Here is a 14,951-nt window from a genome sequence, read left to right on the forward strand (position 1 = left end):
ACAGCCACACGTGCAAAGGAATAAGGGACAAACTGCGGCCAGATCAGCAGTAAAGTTGCAGTGACATATTATTTATGGTTTGGGCTAGTAACTAGACCTACAAAGGCCTTGTACTCCAGCGTTGAATGTAGCCTCACAAACGAAGGAAGGAGAAACACAACCGAGGAAGAAGAGGACTGTTTCTAGGGCTAGAAACAGTCACACATGCGAGGTGCAGTAAGGGGATGACAACAGCTAACAGTCCTTTGTTTGGGTGAAAGATCAAGCCTCCAAGAACTTACAAGAGCTCATCTCTCTAAGGTGAAAAAGGACTCTAATTGGAAGACGAAGTGCTGGAAGACTAAGTGCCCAAAGAAGTGCCGAAAGATATGCCGGAAGTAACAATGCAGAAAGAGGAAGGATTTGACTTATGCTTGGAGGATATCCTAGTCAAGGGTCTATGGTTTGGCAGTTGTTCAAATAAGAAGCTTCAATAAGAGAAATCTTACAAAGGGTTTTCCTCTCAAGGTAGGAGAGGATTTGTCCCTGGCAGAGAGCCAAATTTTGTGTTTTTGTTATTTTGTTTTGATAGCAGTTTGATGAAGCACACACATATGCACTAATAAAAAGAAGAAGAAGAATAAGCTAACAAGAAAAGTAAAAAGACTTCACAAATTGTTATCAAGTCACAGAGAATCATCACAACACTACTTTGCCCTAGATTCTCTAACACTGAGAACGTTATTCCTCCATCAAAAAGATAATAAAACATTGGTACAAGGGCACTACTTTGCCCTAGATTCTCTAACACTGAGAACGTTATTCCTCCATCAAAAAGAATAAAACATTAGCACAAGGGTTCATCGCCACGTTTTCAACCAATGAAACCAAGCTCAGATTTTATAGCTACTTGAGAATATTATTCCTCCATCGACCTAAGAATGTGCTCCCCATTTGTTGATTCTTCTTCTGAAGTGAAATTATGAATACCTCATCAAGTAACATCCATATTTCAACGTATTCCTGGTCTTTTAGATTCTCTCATTCTCTTAAACCATGCCACCATCTTTCACCACCCTTTAAGAAAATTGACCATCCCCCTAACTGTTGCCACCCACCACAAAACCACTCAATCTCCCCTTATGGCCACAACTCCATAATCTAGACTCTAGCAATCAAAATACAACAATGCTCAAATTCAAGATGTGCAACATCAATCTGCAGAGAAATATGATGGGAAGATCCTTAATCTGCAAATGTCAATTGAGATTGAGGAATTTCATTGGAGCCTATATGTTGGGAGAAAATACCTACACTTTATACACTAGAATGGGAAAAGGAAAACAGCTCCTTACGAGTATATATCTTGTCCAACCTAGCATAAACTCTATCTTCCACTGTCCTTCTATTAGACCAAGTGGACCAGTCCCAAAAATCAAAGTTAATCCATCTTAAATAGGCACCTTTTTGCCTGAAATCATAGAAGTTAACCCACCTTCCCTATTGCTCTGGCCACTCAACAATATTAAAGTTACCAGTGAGTATAAATTCAGCATCTAGGAGAGCATTAGTAAACCAATCCCATAAGCGTGCATCATCCCCGGAGAGAGATAGAGCATACATGAAACAAAATCCAAGTATCCTACCAGCAAGCATGCAGGTAATCCACACACATTATCTGGATCTCTGCTTGAAGAGAACTATTGTAGAAAACCTCTATGTGGCTAATCCAAGCCGAGTACTTCCCAATCCCTGGTCATGATTAAAGGTCCTCCATCCAGCATCTAGGAGAGCATTAGTAAGCCAATCCCGTAAGCATGCATCGTTCCTAGAGAGAGATAGAGCATATATGAACAAAGGCATTGTCTATCAAGGCGACAATTTCGCCTGGGCGGACATTTTTTGTCGGAATCCGGCTTTTTTCTTTTCTTCAAAAAATCCGCCCATAGAAGTGTTTGAATCGTTTTTTTGAAGGTGGAAATGGATTCAGCACTATCCAAAACCTATGTTACCAGACCCGGCACTCCATTGTCTAGGATCCACGGATTGACGGATCTGATCCGGATCCGCCTAGATCCATCCAAGAATCGACAATGTGACGGATCACTGTTGGCCGGAAACGCATCCCTGAATTTGGAAACGGATCTTGCAAAATCGGAAACAATTCCTGTGATATTTCCTGATTTCAAATTTTTTGCAGCGTGGTTTTTAGTTTGTAGACTTCAGTTTTAGGTTTTTATTTGGCTTTATGTCGATCATTATCTTTTTCACTGTTTGTCGGCACACATTGACATTTTTATAGCAACAGAGAAGGACAGCGAGACAACACCAGTTTTCGTTTCGGAAGATGGATAGCATAAATTTCTCTGCTGGCTGTGGCATTTGTTGAAAAGATAGCGCCTAGATAGCAAGCATGAGCACACTATTCACCAGGGAGCACACTATAGGGAGCATGAGCATTTGTCTGCTGCACACTATTCACCAGGCAGTGATCGCTCTTCATAGAGTGTTGAGCAACAGCGATGTGCAACAGACTCAGGACTATTCACCAGGCAGCGACTAATTGTTTTAATTTTCTGAGGACGATTCACCAGGCAACAATTCACAGTTTGATAATTTTTAATGTTAAATTAAATTTTTTAATTGGGTCTGAACTCATTCATTTTTTAATTTTTTTCACGTTAAATAAACATTGAATAGTAAACTATCTCCGCTTTGGGTCCGGAACTGACCTCTTGTTCCCCCATGTCCAATCCACAAAATAGTAAATACCAGTGGTCGTGGTCCCAACTCCCAATGGCATTAGTTAATTAAAAAATTCACATCTAATTTTAACTGAGCGTCTAATGTTAAAGACTTCAACTCAGCGTCTAGTTTTATCATTTTGATTTTTTTGTCTATTCTTCAAAGTTCACATTTGACACTGTCTTTATTCTCAATAAGGGTTTTGGGTTGTCGAATGTTTTAGTGCATTTAGTGAAAAATTTGGGATCTTTTGAAAAAAAAAATCCATTAGAATTCTGAACAATGAAGATTAGATATTAAAGTTTTAAAAATATTATTATATTTTTTGTACGGGATCTAGTCACATAAATTAATGTGGTTATTTAAATTTTAAAAAATATCTAGCCACATTGCAATATAAATATGTGGCCTTTTTATAAATATCTAGTCACATAAATTAATGTGGTCATTAAAATTTTAAAAATATTATTATTTTTTTGTTCTTGACGTATTAAAATTTAAAAAATATTGCCCGCAGAGGTTTGGTCTCGTGGCCAACAGACGATCTGCTAAGTCGTCCATGAAGCTGTGCAGGGCACGAGTTTGAGTCTCGTCTTAACCGAGGGCCATTCTTGCGGGCTGGATGGTTCCTCCTAGAGGTTATATTGGCAGCCGGTGGGATTCGACCCCGTGTAACGCGAGTATGATACCACCGTCGTTTCCGATTCCAATAGTCAACAAAAAAAAAAAAAAAATATTATTATATTTTTTGTACTTGACGTATTAAAATTTGAAAAATATTATTATATTTTTTGTACTTGACATATCCTTGCTGTATCTGGATCCTAGATTTTCAAAAAACTAGCAAATCCGAATCCAGATCCGTATACATATCTGGATCCATATCCGAATCCTGGTAACTTAGTCCACAACCCCTGGGGCACCCAAAACCTGAAGCTTGACAGCTGTAACCTAGATTTCCAAAAATTTCCACCAGATTTTGTCAAAATCGTGCCAGGATTTCCATTGTTTTCTGGGCTAAAACATCACCTCCTTAGACAACGGTAATGAACAAAATCCAAGTACCCTACCAGCAAGCATGCATGTAATCCACACATACGTTAACTGGATCTCTGCCCGAAAAGAATTATCGTAGAACAAATCCAGGCAGCTAATCCAACCACAGAACCTCGCTATCCCTGGCAATGATTAAAGCTCCAAGAAGGCCAATGCCAACAAAAGGACATCATCATGCAACGATCAAAACCAGATGGTCTTGAGATCTGGTAGTGGAGATTCGGAGAATAGGCCAGATGAGTTGTCTTGAGAAAATATTTTTTTACAATAAAGGAAATATTATACCTGGCAACCTCTATGAGAACATTGTGTTTCACTGTATGTTTTTGTGACAGGTACCCTCCAACATTCTCATCACTTTAATTCTAATATGTATAGTTTGGCAGCAATTATCACGTTTACAAATTACAGCACAATTTCCTCGCTCTTTCAAATTTGATGAACAGAGCTTGTTGTAGCATATTCTGCTAGTTTCTGCATTTTTTGATGAAGTAGCATATTTGTTAGTTGCAAATTATATGTATAAATATATTGAATGAATATTAAACACATAATATTGTGTCAAAAGAAATTCCAAGCCACCAATCAATTCTGATCAAATCCATCCCCTTCTTTAGACAGACCAAGCATTTGATATTTGAAAATAAATTAAGAGAAAAATTTGTGACACAGTTGGCCTTAAATATTGCCCGCTATTAAATAAACTGAAATTGCCAAATACATTGAATAAATACTAAACACATAATATGGTAGGTATGCAAGGAAAGTCTAAACCATCCATCAATTCTGGAAATCTCTATCAACTTGTTCACACACAAAGCATTTGGACATTTCTCAAAAATAGACGGATAATTCTGCATCACAGTGGAGCATTAAAAATTGCACATTGTAAAATAAACTGAAAAGCAAAATTACCTGCGTACACTGGACTCCTCAGTTTCAAACATCATTCTGAAGTGCATGCCAACTGAAACCTGAGTACCATACACTGCCTTGTTGTACTTTGCTAAGGGAACTACAAACTCTGAAGGGCTTGTCCTGTTATAGATTAAACCATTCAAGTACATCTGAAACCAACCAGCAGAATTTTTTTAGATCAAAATATCATGGCAATGGTAGCTCCTACAGACCTGGGATTGTAAAATACAGTAAATGGACTTTGGTTTGCAGCAGCATGAGCTGCTGCTGCAAGAACGCCAATATGCATACTATCAGTAGACAGAACAGACAATGGCATAGATGTTTGCTGCCGATTTGCACGTCTGACACCCAGTAGTAGTTGTGATTTCTCATCCCTGTTTATCATAAGGAAAACACAGAAAATATCGATGAGCAGTTGACTAAAACAGAAAAGTAATAGTCCATGTGAGCTGCAGCATCGAAAAAGCACTGAAACTAAATTGCAAATAAGCGTGGAGTCTTAAAATGACAAGATAACTTGTAAAGTTGCACTTATTGCAGATATTCCTAAGTCAAGGTTAGCTGTTCCAAATTTGCAGCAAGTGGCAAAAGATGTGCCCGACTCTGTTGTATATAAAACCTATTCTTCCAAATAAGGTAAGACTAATGCTCACCCCTATTGTAGAATTTCTAGATTAACACCAGCATATCCAAGGCACATATCCACTATAAAGTTAAACTAAAGGGATTATCTGTGAATGAAAACCACCTTCTATGTTTCCTCGAATTTGGAGGTAGAGGGGACATGACACAGAGATAGACACATTAAAAGAAGCTACAAATTAGGAAAGAAAGATCCCATAGTCGTTGCATCCATCCACGGTTCTCAGTAAAAGAAAAGTGATTGACAAATTGCAACTTCAAGTGAATAGTACCTTATAAAAACAACAGAATCACCAGCAACAAGTCTCTTTGCACTGACAAATACACTCCATCCTGTTGTTAGAAGATGCCTTTTTGGCTGACCTGACAAAGACAATATGCACAAATTAATGGAAATACAAAAGTTCACTATAAACCCACAAACCTGAACAAACAAGGAGGAGAAAACAGTCACATGAGTTGCAACTAAACTTGATTTTGAACTTAGAATTGTCTGTCTGTAATCTCAAAGATAACAATTACACATATAAGGAAGAAGACAATTTAACTCCAGAAATCTCACAACAAGGAAGAAATATCCAGCCTGCAACTTTACAAGTCCTCCAATAAATACCAATTTGAGTTCAAACTGTCAAATAGATCAATCTTCACATGCCCAATTAACCACTTAAAACTCAATTATGCCTACCACGATAGATATGTCTAAATGTCCAGACATTGTCATGCAAATCTCGGGCCATGAGCTCTTGAGCTGGCGGTTGCATTGAAAAATCCTGACACATGAAATCACAATGACAAGACATCATAAGTTGGTTCCAAAAGACACTCAAAGATAGACATTCAAGAATGATAATATTTCGAAGATCTTAATTTAGAGCACAATTGAGTAACATACAAGTGGAGGAAACACTTTCTCAGCAGCACGACGAGGAACTGAGAAGCCACCATGGGTGCTTGTATCACTTGCAGTCAATGTCTTGCAGAAGAATTCTGTTGGTTGTTTACTTTGCTTAAGGCCAAGATCAGATGATAATATCTCCTCCTTATTGCACTGTAACAAAATAAATTTCCGTCACTAAATCAAATTTTTCCTTTCCAAGAATAGTTTTCCATAAATGGTGGGTAAGGATTATACATTCCTTGCCTTAGTGCAAAGGATGTGGACATCAATTTTTTTAAGACAAGAGGGATACAACACATATAAACATGCATTATGAAAAATAGATGTTTTATAACATAATACTAAAGCAAAACTCTTCCGGATAAATCACATCAATTTTTAGGATCGACACCTTTCAAAATCAGATTCCACGGAGAAACAGAGTTGACAATAGAATCCTGCTTACCCTCAAAACATGGTGTTTTCGTCCATGAACCTTTACATAGGTTTATAAGGTTTTGAAATTTGAATATTATTATTTGCAATATTGTAAAATAATTGCCAAAACCATGGTCAGGTAGAGAGGCAACGAAAATTGACTAAAATCTTACTACTAACACACTAAATGTTTTTTGGCAAGCAAGAAGCAAATATAATTTAATAGATTTCTTCAAACATGAGGATATTGATTGACAGGCATGTACCTGATTAAAAAATTATCACACAAATGGAGGTCCAGCTGATGGGTGGTTGTGGGGCACAGATCAAACCTAACGAACCCTTTTGGTAGCATTTTCCATACGCTCATTTGCAAAGCTTTTGAGGGTTCACCACCTCCCTTTCTTATTGTCTACTCTTTCTCAAATGTAGGTGATAGATTTTGATTTCTTGTTTCCAGAGGTGCTCTTGGCACTACTTATTGTTTACTAATCACTTTTATTCCTAGCCCCATTGACCCAATTTAGCTATATTAGTGGACACTAGTGGATTTTGTGACATGTGTCTGCCGAAAAACAACCCCATGCACTGCTCAAAGCCAGCTTTGGACCAATTTCCCTCACTTGTGCTAATTTGGAGAACTGAAATATTTTACTAACGTCAACATTAACACACATATTAAATATATTAGTTAATATGAATATTCAAACGATTTATTTAACTTCTATATTGAAATATTTATAAGGGTAATAGAAGTTTTTTTTAATTTTTAAAAATTATATTATTTAACATAGGGATCGAAATATTTTATTTATAACTCAAAGAGTGAGTGAAATATTTTTACATCATCTTTTTTATATTGGATTGTAATAATAACAATAAACCAAGTGAGCACAATGAGAATGACGTTATTGATGTTTTATAATGCTTTTAATTAAAACTACATCATTTATGTTTTTATTGTAGCCCATAGTGTTTTTTTATTTAAAGTATTGTTTTTAAGGGACATGTGTCAACTCAAAATTGAGCACAGGCATAATTACACATTGTCTTCATACTGGGTTGCAGAATGAGCCTCTCGGCTCAAAAAGACCAATGCCCTCACAATCTACAAAGGGTATACACATCTATCACTGTTGAAGATTGTACATACATGGTTTTCCTCCACATTCATCATGTTAAGGAGGTTGAGGGAGGTCAAGACCACTCTTGGGGCCATGGTTATTTCAAAGTTTTGGTCTTTTTTGGAGAAAGATAGATCAAGCAACCTCAAAAAGAGTCGAGAATATAGTGTTAGATAATGCTTGGTGGGAGAGCATAGATCTTAATATTAAGATCATGGATCCTCTCATTGCTTTGTTATGATTTGCAAACACAAACCTACCCTTCCTAGGAGAGGTTTCTGAGGGGTGGGATTCCATGATTGAGTTTGTGGGGGGCATTATTTTTCAAGTTGAGTGCCCTGAGTATGAGATATCAACAGAGGCCTTCTTCACCACCATACAAGATATTCTTGTCAACAGGTGGGACAAGAATTACACACCTTGGCATTGCTTGGCTCACTCATCGAATCCAAAATACTGTTGAAAAATTAAGCAGCTAAGGTCAGCATTTTTCATTGCAAAATTGAAGGAGATATTTATCTTTTGTCATCTACAAGTCGACCTCAAAAGCTCAACAAGTCGGCTCCATTAGAGCTAGTTAGCCCACATGTGACACACATATATATGAGCTCGTTGGCATTCATTTGGACACCAATTCATAACAAGTTCGATCTGTAAATTCACAAAGCAATACCATACGTGTGAAGGAAGAGGAAAGGGTTTCTTTTGATTTGGTTTGACTTTACTATTGGAGCTATCTTGACCGCATTGTCTTGGGCATCATTACTTTTGTTTGAGCTTTTGTTCTACATCATTCTTGGAGGCCAAGGACTTCAGAGTTTTGTTGACTGTAATTATTGCCTCTCATTGGAGTTGACCTACGTTGACCAAATATATTGACTGCGGTTTTTGGCCAAGCCTTCTGTGGACAGTTCGTTGACCTTTTTGTGGTGACTTCAGTGCTATTTTCAACTTCTTATTACAGTTATCATAGCCCTGAATTTCGTCCTTGTTGTGCAAACTAATTGAAGTTGATCTTTCTCTCTATACTGACAAACTTTGATTGGTATTTCTCATTGAGGACTGATTTGGATTTGTTGGAACAATTTTGATGTAATTTTGATGAACAAAATCTCTCTGTCATAAGGAAAAAATTTTTAGGTTTTCCCCCTATGGGTTTTGCCCTAGCTGTGAGCCTAATCTTGAAGAAACTTGTCTTTATTGTTCATTGTCTATTGTGATCTCTATATACTGCTCTTATTGAAGAATTGAATGGTTGAAGTTTTTCGTGTATAGTTACTTGTTGATTAAAGTATAAAAAAGGAATTGATTGCATCAATAGAAGTAGTTATCAATTGTGAAAAACTATTCTAGTCCTAGCTACACTAAAATTTCAACAAATACTACAACAATGAGTAGCTCAATGGTTGACCTTCACGTATATTCCCTCCTCACATGGATGGTGAGATTTCACAAAGGAGGAAGGATGCATTGAGATGCATATTTCAAGATAAAGAATTCCTTGATGAGGTGGAGGATGCCTTTCCAAAGTTTTCCATTGGCAATGGGAGATTTGAAAGCTATGATGTGATTAGAGACAACGGGGTGATGCTTGGTGGGAAACTCATGGGGCAACATTCCCTTGTTAGGATATTCCGACACATAGGATATAGTTAAGTTCAACTTGGTCTAGTATAGAGTTAGGTTAGAGTTAGGTAAAGTGTGTTTCTTTACCGTTGTACATTTTGTAACTTACAATCCGACGGTCACGATATGTAGTGATCCGACGGTTCACTCTCACCTCGGTATTACTGACACTTGATCCGTGGCTTGACACCCGATTGGTCCATGAGTTCTATTTAAAGCGCATGGAGGGTCATTGTTCGGGTAATCCGTGCATGAGAGAAGCTTATGTAAATTTTCATTCTTTGATTAATAAATTGCCTGTAGTACCCACGTTGGGACAGGCCGTGGACTGTTTCCCTCCTTGCACTCTGAGGGTTTTAACCACGTCAAAAATACTGGTGTATTGATTTGAGATCTGGTTGTGAGCGGTGTCCTTTTGGTATTCTTTCTGTGGAACTTACCCTGTAAATTCCTACATGGTATCAGAGCTATTTGAGGGCCGCATCCGTTGGTGATCCAAATCTGAAGCCGGTAGAACTGCATGCGGCTATCGTTTCCTAGATCTGCTGTTTCTGACTGCTTTCGGGCCGAGAGGACTGCTCTGTTGCGTTCGGAGCATCTGTTCCAGTGAGGAACCCCTTTCGTTTCACGCGAAAAGGTTTCCGGTAGCCCTAGCTGCGTCATTTTTCAGATCGGGAGGTATACAGTGTTTCTTTTGCAGTTTACTGTTATTTTCTCTCTGCTTATTTCGGTCTCAGTTTATTTAGCCCCTTTTTTTAACCGGATCTATACCTTTCATTTCTGCGTATGCTCTTTGCCCTGCGACTCTGTGCGATCTGGGCAAATCAGAAACAGAAAGGAAGGATTTTTCTCATGCGTATGCTCTTTTCCCTGCACCTTAGTGTGATCTCGGAAAATCAGAAACATTGAGAAAAATATTTAGTTTTTCGGCTAAAGCTAACTTTGAGTTTTTTTTTTTTTTTTAATTTCTAGTTTTTTGGCTAAAGCTAACTTCGAGCCGCAAGGTTCGTTTTTCTTTGCATATTCGTGTTGGGTTTTGTGTTTTGTGTTTTGTAGGGAAAAAGAGCTTTCTCAAGGCAAGCACGCAAACCAAGGCCCCCCCCCCCTCTCTCTCTCTCTCTCTCTCTCTCTCTCTCAAATTTTTTGTATAGATCAATTGGTTCAAAGCTATTTTAAGAGAGTAGAGGTCTTGGGTTCAAGTCTCCATTTTGTGGGGGCGGATTTTTTTTCATTCGCGCACTTTGCCGGCAACGTCAACAATTTTTTTTCAAAAAGCCATAACTTCTTCATCCGGAAGCCTTTTTCAGAGCCGTTTTTTTTAAAACCGCCTATTTTTTCGAGATCTATCCGTTGGAACACTTACTTTCAGCATCTTCATCTTCAGTTTTTTTTTTAAATGGAAAGTCCATGCCAAGTCATTCTTGACAGCACTAACTACTTCCAATGGGTAGAATACATGGAAGATTTACTTAGAAGTAAAAGTCTCTTCAGAATAGCCACAAACCAAGAGAAGAAACCAAAAGATGAAGACAAGGCGGCAAAATGGGAAAATAGACAAGATCAAGCACGTGGTTTGATAGGGATGTCTATTTCTCCTGATCTTAGATTCCACATTGCAGGACTTGAGACTCCTCATGAAGCATTAGAAAAACTTGCTAAAATTTTTGGGATTAAAAATGAAATTAGAGCCCATCAACTTGAAAATGAGCTGCTTACTTTGGATCCTAATAATTTTTCTTGCATTGAAGATTTCTTGTCCAAATTCAAGACCCTTAGATATCTCTTGGAAGGTGTTAAAGTTAAGAAAGAAGATGGTAACCTTATTTATTCCATCCTTACTAAGTTGGGACCAGCCTACTCTGTATTTGTTTCCACTTTCCATTCTACAAGGGAAGCTTTCATTTGTCAAGGACAAGACTACAAGGCCCCTTCCTTTGACTCCTTTTGTGATTCCTTAATAAGAGAACAAGAAAAACTCTTACACCTTGGTCTTCTTAATCTTGGAAACTCTTCCACAAAAGCGTTAGCCGCCCAGCAGCAACCAAATTCAAAGAATCCTAAGAAGTCATATCCTCAAAAAAATGGTCCTAAACCATCTCAGCCTCAAAATGAAAGATCATTTCAGCAAAATGATAAGACCAATAAAAACAAATGGAAGAAGACTGATAGACATTGTAACTTTTGTAATCGAGATGGCCACTTAGAATCTAAATGCTTTAAGAAGATGGAAGCCTTGGAAGCCGCAATGAAGAAACATAACATCCATGTGGAGCCTACTTCAACTTCAACTTCCGGAATGGCACTTTCTGCATCTCATTGTCAATCATCTCAGTCTGGTTATGCATTAAATGTATCTTCTTCTTCTTCTCATTCTCATGAGTGGCTCATTGATTCTGGAGCCTCTTGTCACATGGCCAAAAACCAAGCCATGTTTTCTTCTTTAAATGATTGTAACACCAAAAATATATATATTGGTGATGATAGATCTCTTAACGTTGTAGGGACTGGAACTGTTCATCTAGACAATGGTCAGTTTAATGATGTATTATGTGTTCCAACCTTATCCTGCAACCTTCTATCTGTCTATCAGATAACTCACTCAGGTGAAGGTAAAATTGTTGAATTTTCACCTCATGATGTTGTAATCAAGGATCTAAAAGATCCTAAACAGATTCTAGCTACTGGTCTTGCTGATGATTCCAAAAGGTTGTATAAGTTTCACAACTTTGGGTCATCCAATCTTCCCTCAGTATTTGTTGCTCATAATGATGAAGTGAGCAAACTTTGGCATGAGCGATTTGGTCACTTAAACTATCGCTCCCTTCAGCATCTATGTAAAGAAAATATGGTGACAGGTCTTCCTATGGTATCTTGCAGAGATGGTGTTTGTTCCGGATGTGTACTCGGAAAACATCATCGGGACAGTTTTGACAAACGTGCCTCTTGGCACGCCTCAGCCCCTTTACAGCTTGTGCACAGTGATTTATGTGGTCCTCTTCCTGTTGCTTCATTCTCTGGCTGCAAGTACTTCTTAACTTTCATTGATGATTTCTCCAGACGCACTTGGGTATACTTCTTAAAACTCAAGAGCGAAGTATTTAACACTTTTTTGGCCTTCAAAGCCTTTGTTGAAAAACAATCTGGACATCAAATTCTTAAGCTAAGAACTGATAATGGTGGAGAATATGTTAAAAACGCATTCATCAACTTTTGCACCGAAAATGGAATTCAAATGCAACATACTGTTCCATACACTCCACAACAAAATGGTGTAGCTGAAAGGAAAAATCGCACCTTAAAGGAAATGGCTAATTGTATGCTGCAATCTAAAGGACTCAGTCTTAGTTTTTGGGCCGAAGCAATTAATTGTGCAAATTATATAATCAATTGCACTCCTACTAAGGTTCTAGAGAATATCACTCCAGAAGAAGCTTGGAGTTCCATTAAACCAGATGTAAGTCACTTTCGTGTGTTTGGAAGTGAAGCATGGGCCCATATTCCAGATGAAAAGCATAAAGCTTTAGAACCTAAGAGTGAGAAATGTACTTTTGTTGGATATTCTGAAGATGTAAAAGGTTATAGACTTATTCCATTTAAGTCCAAAAATGTTATCATTAGAAGAGATGTAAAATTTGATGAAAATAAATCGGCCTGCGAGCCTAGTCCGGCGGATGTGCCACCTCTTCCTATCTCTTCTACTTTTGAAAACCTTTCTTCTTCAGATGATGAAAGCGAGGATGATAATCCTCCCCCACCTTCTCAGGATCCTCAACTTCCAAGATGGGTCCGTGCTACTCGGGATGCAGCAGGTGATCTTGCCGGTGATCCTACAGATCAGCGACGTACACGTTCTCAGTTTGAAAAAGCCTCTTCTTTACTGGCTCAAGCTCCAGTAAATCATGATCCTGACACTTTTGCAGAAGCTTCAGGCCATCCACATTGGGAAGCAGCTATGAATGAAGAATATCATTCATTAATGACAAATAATACATGGGATCTTGTTCCTCTACCAAAGGGACGCAAACTTGTTAGATGTAAATGGGTTTACAGAACCAAGTATGGACCAGATGGGAAAGTTGATAAACATAAAGCTCGTCTCGTTGCTAAGGGCTTTTCACAGGATGAAGGCATTGACTACACTGAAACCTTCTCCCCTGTTGCCAAAATGAACTCTATCCGCCTTGTTCTTTCCCTTGCTGCCTCTTTAAAATGGGAAGTCCATCAGATGGATGTTAAATCTGCCTTCTTGCATGGGGATTTGCAGGAAGAAATCTATATGGAACAACCCATTGGCTTCATACAAACAGACTCCAGCCTTGTTTGTCGACTTAAGAAATCCCTTTATGGCCTCAAGCAAGCTCCTCGGGCTTGGTATGCCAAAATGGATAACTTTCTTTTAGAATCTGGCTTTTCTAGGTGTCATTCTGACAATACTGTCTACACCAAGAAAGTGGGCAACTCTCTTATCATCCTTGTTCTTTATGTTGATGATCTTATTCTTACTGGTAGTGATCCCAACCTTATAAACCATGTGAAGTCCAGCCTTAAAAAGAAATTTGAAATGACAGACTTAGGACATTTACACTATTTTCTCGGTCTTCAAGTCTTGCAATCCCAAGAGGGTATTTTCCTTTCCCAGTCCAAGTATGCTTGTGATATTCTTCGTCATTTTCACATGGAAGACTGTAAGCCAGCCCCTTCTCCCTTTCAGTCTGGAGTCAAACTTTCAGTCTCTTGTACTTCTCCTGAAGTTGATGCTACCTTATACCGTCAACTTGTCGGAAAACTCTTGTATTTAACCCATACTCGTCCTGATCTTTCCTTTGTTGTTGGCCTTGTTGCTCGTTTTATGCAAAACCCCCGTGAAAGTCATTGGAAAGCAGCTAAAAGAATACTTCGTTATGTTCGAGGTACAGTACAGTTTGGGATTCATTACAGTGCCAAAGCAGCTCCTCTGTTAGTTGGTTTCACTGATTCTGATTGGGCTGGTGACCCTGATGATCGGAAGTCTACTGCCGGTTATGTCTTCACTCTTGGTTCAGGACCTATTACATGGGCTTGTAAGAAACAGGCTGCCATTTCTCTTTCGTCAGCAGAAGCAGAGTATCGTGGTGCCGTGGAAGCTAGTAAGGAAGCCTTGTGGCTTCGTCAGATCCTATCAGAGTTTGGCTTTGAGCAGCAGCATCCAACCACACTTTGGTGTGATAATCAAAGTGCCATTCAGCTATGCAAAGATCCAGTCCAGCATCAGCGCAGCAAACACATTGAACTACACATGCACTTCATCAGAAAGCTCATTCATGACCATGTTCTTGAAGTGCAATATTGTCCAACAGATGATCAGGTTGCAGACATCTTCACAAAGGCTCTCACAGAGGCGAAGTTCACTAAACTTCGATATATGCTTGGAGTTCAGGAAGTTGTCACTAAGGGGGGATAGGCTCTAGTGCCTCCTTCCTTCTCCTATTGTGTCATATTTGTAAATCCTTCAATCCTATCCCAAGTTGTTCTTAAGGGGGGATGTTAGGATATTCCGACAC

General features: G+C 38.5%; 1 protein-coding gene across 4 annotated transcripts in view; it reads right to left on the reverse strand.

The window, feature by feature from the left end:
- LOC149212442 (auxin response factor 19-like) overlaps positions 1-14,951 on the reverse strand; it is a 96,050-nt gene that overhangs the window by 49,240 nt on the left and 31,859 nt on the right. For all 4 annotated transcript variants that reach the window (XM_089391850.1, XM_089391851.1, XM_089391852.1 and 1 more), the window contains 5 exons: positions 6,239-6,394; positions 6,032-6,116; positions 5,616-5,706; positions 4,911-5,075; positions 4,696-4,818 (listed from right to left, as the gene is read on the reverse strand). In XM_089391850.1, coding sequence (XP_089247976.1) covers positions 4,696-4,818; positions 4,911-5,075; positions 5,616-5,706; positions 6,032-6,116; positions 6,239-6,394 — 620 coding nt within the window. The remainder of the gene's footprint in view (positions 1-4,695; positions 4,819-4,910; positions 5,076-5,615; positions 5,707-6,031; positions 6,117-6,238; positions 6,395-14,951) is intronic.

The sequence above is a fragment of the Pinus tabuliformis genome, chromosome 1_1 (genome assembly GCF_031772625.1).
Source record: "Pinus tabuliformis cultivar Carrire ecotype Pingquan chromosome 1_1, CPIR1, whole genome shotgun sequence".
NCBI lineage: Eukaryota > Viridiplantae > Streptophyta > Pinopsida > Pinales > Pinaceae > Pinus > Pinus tabuliformis.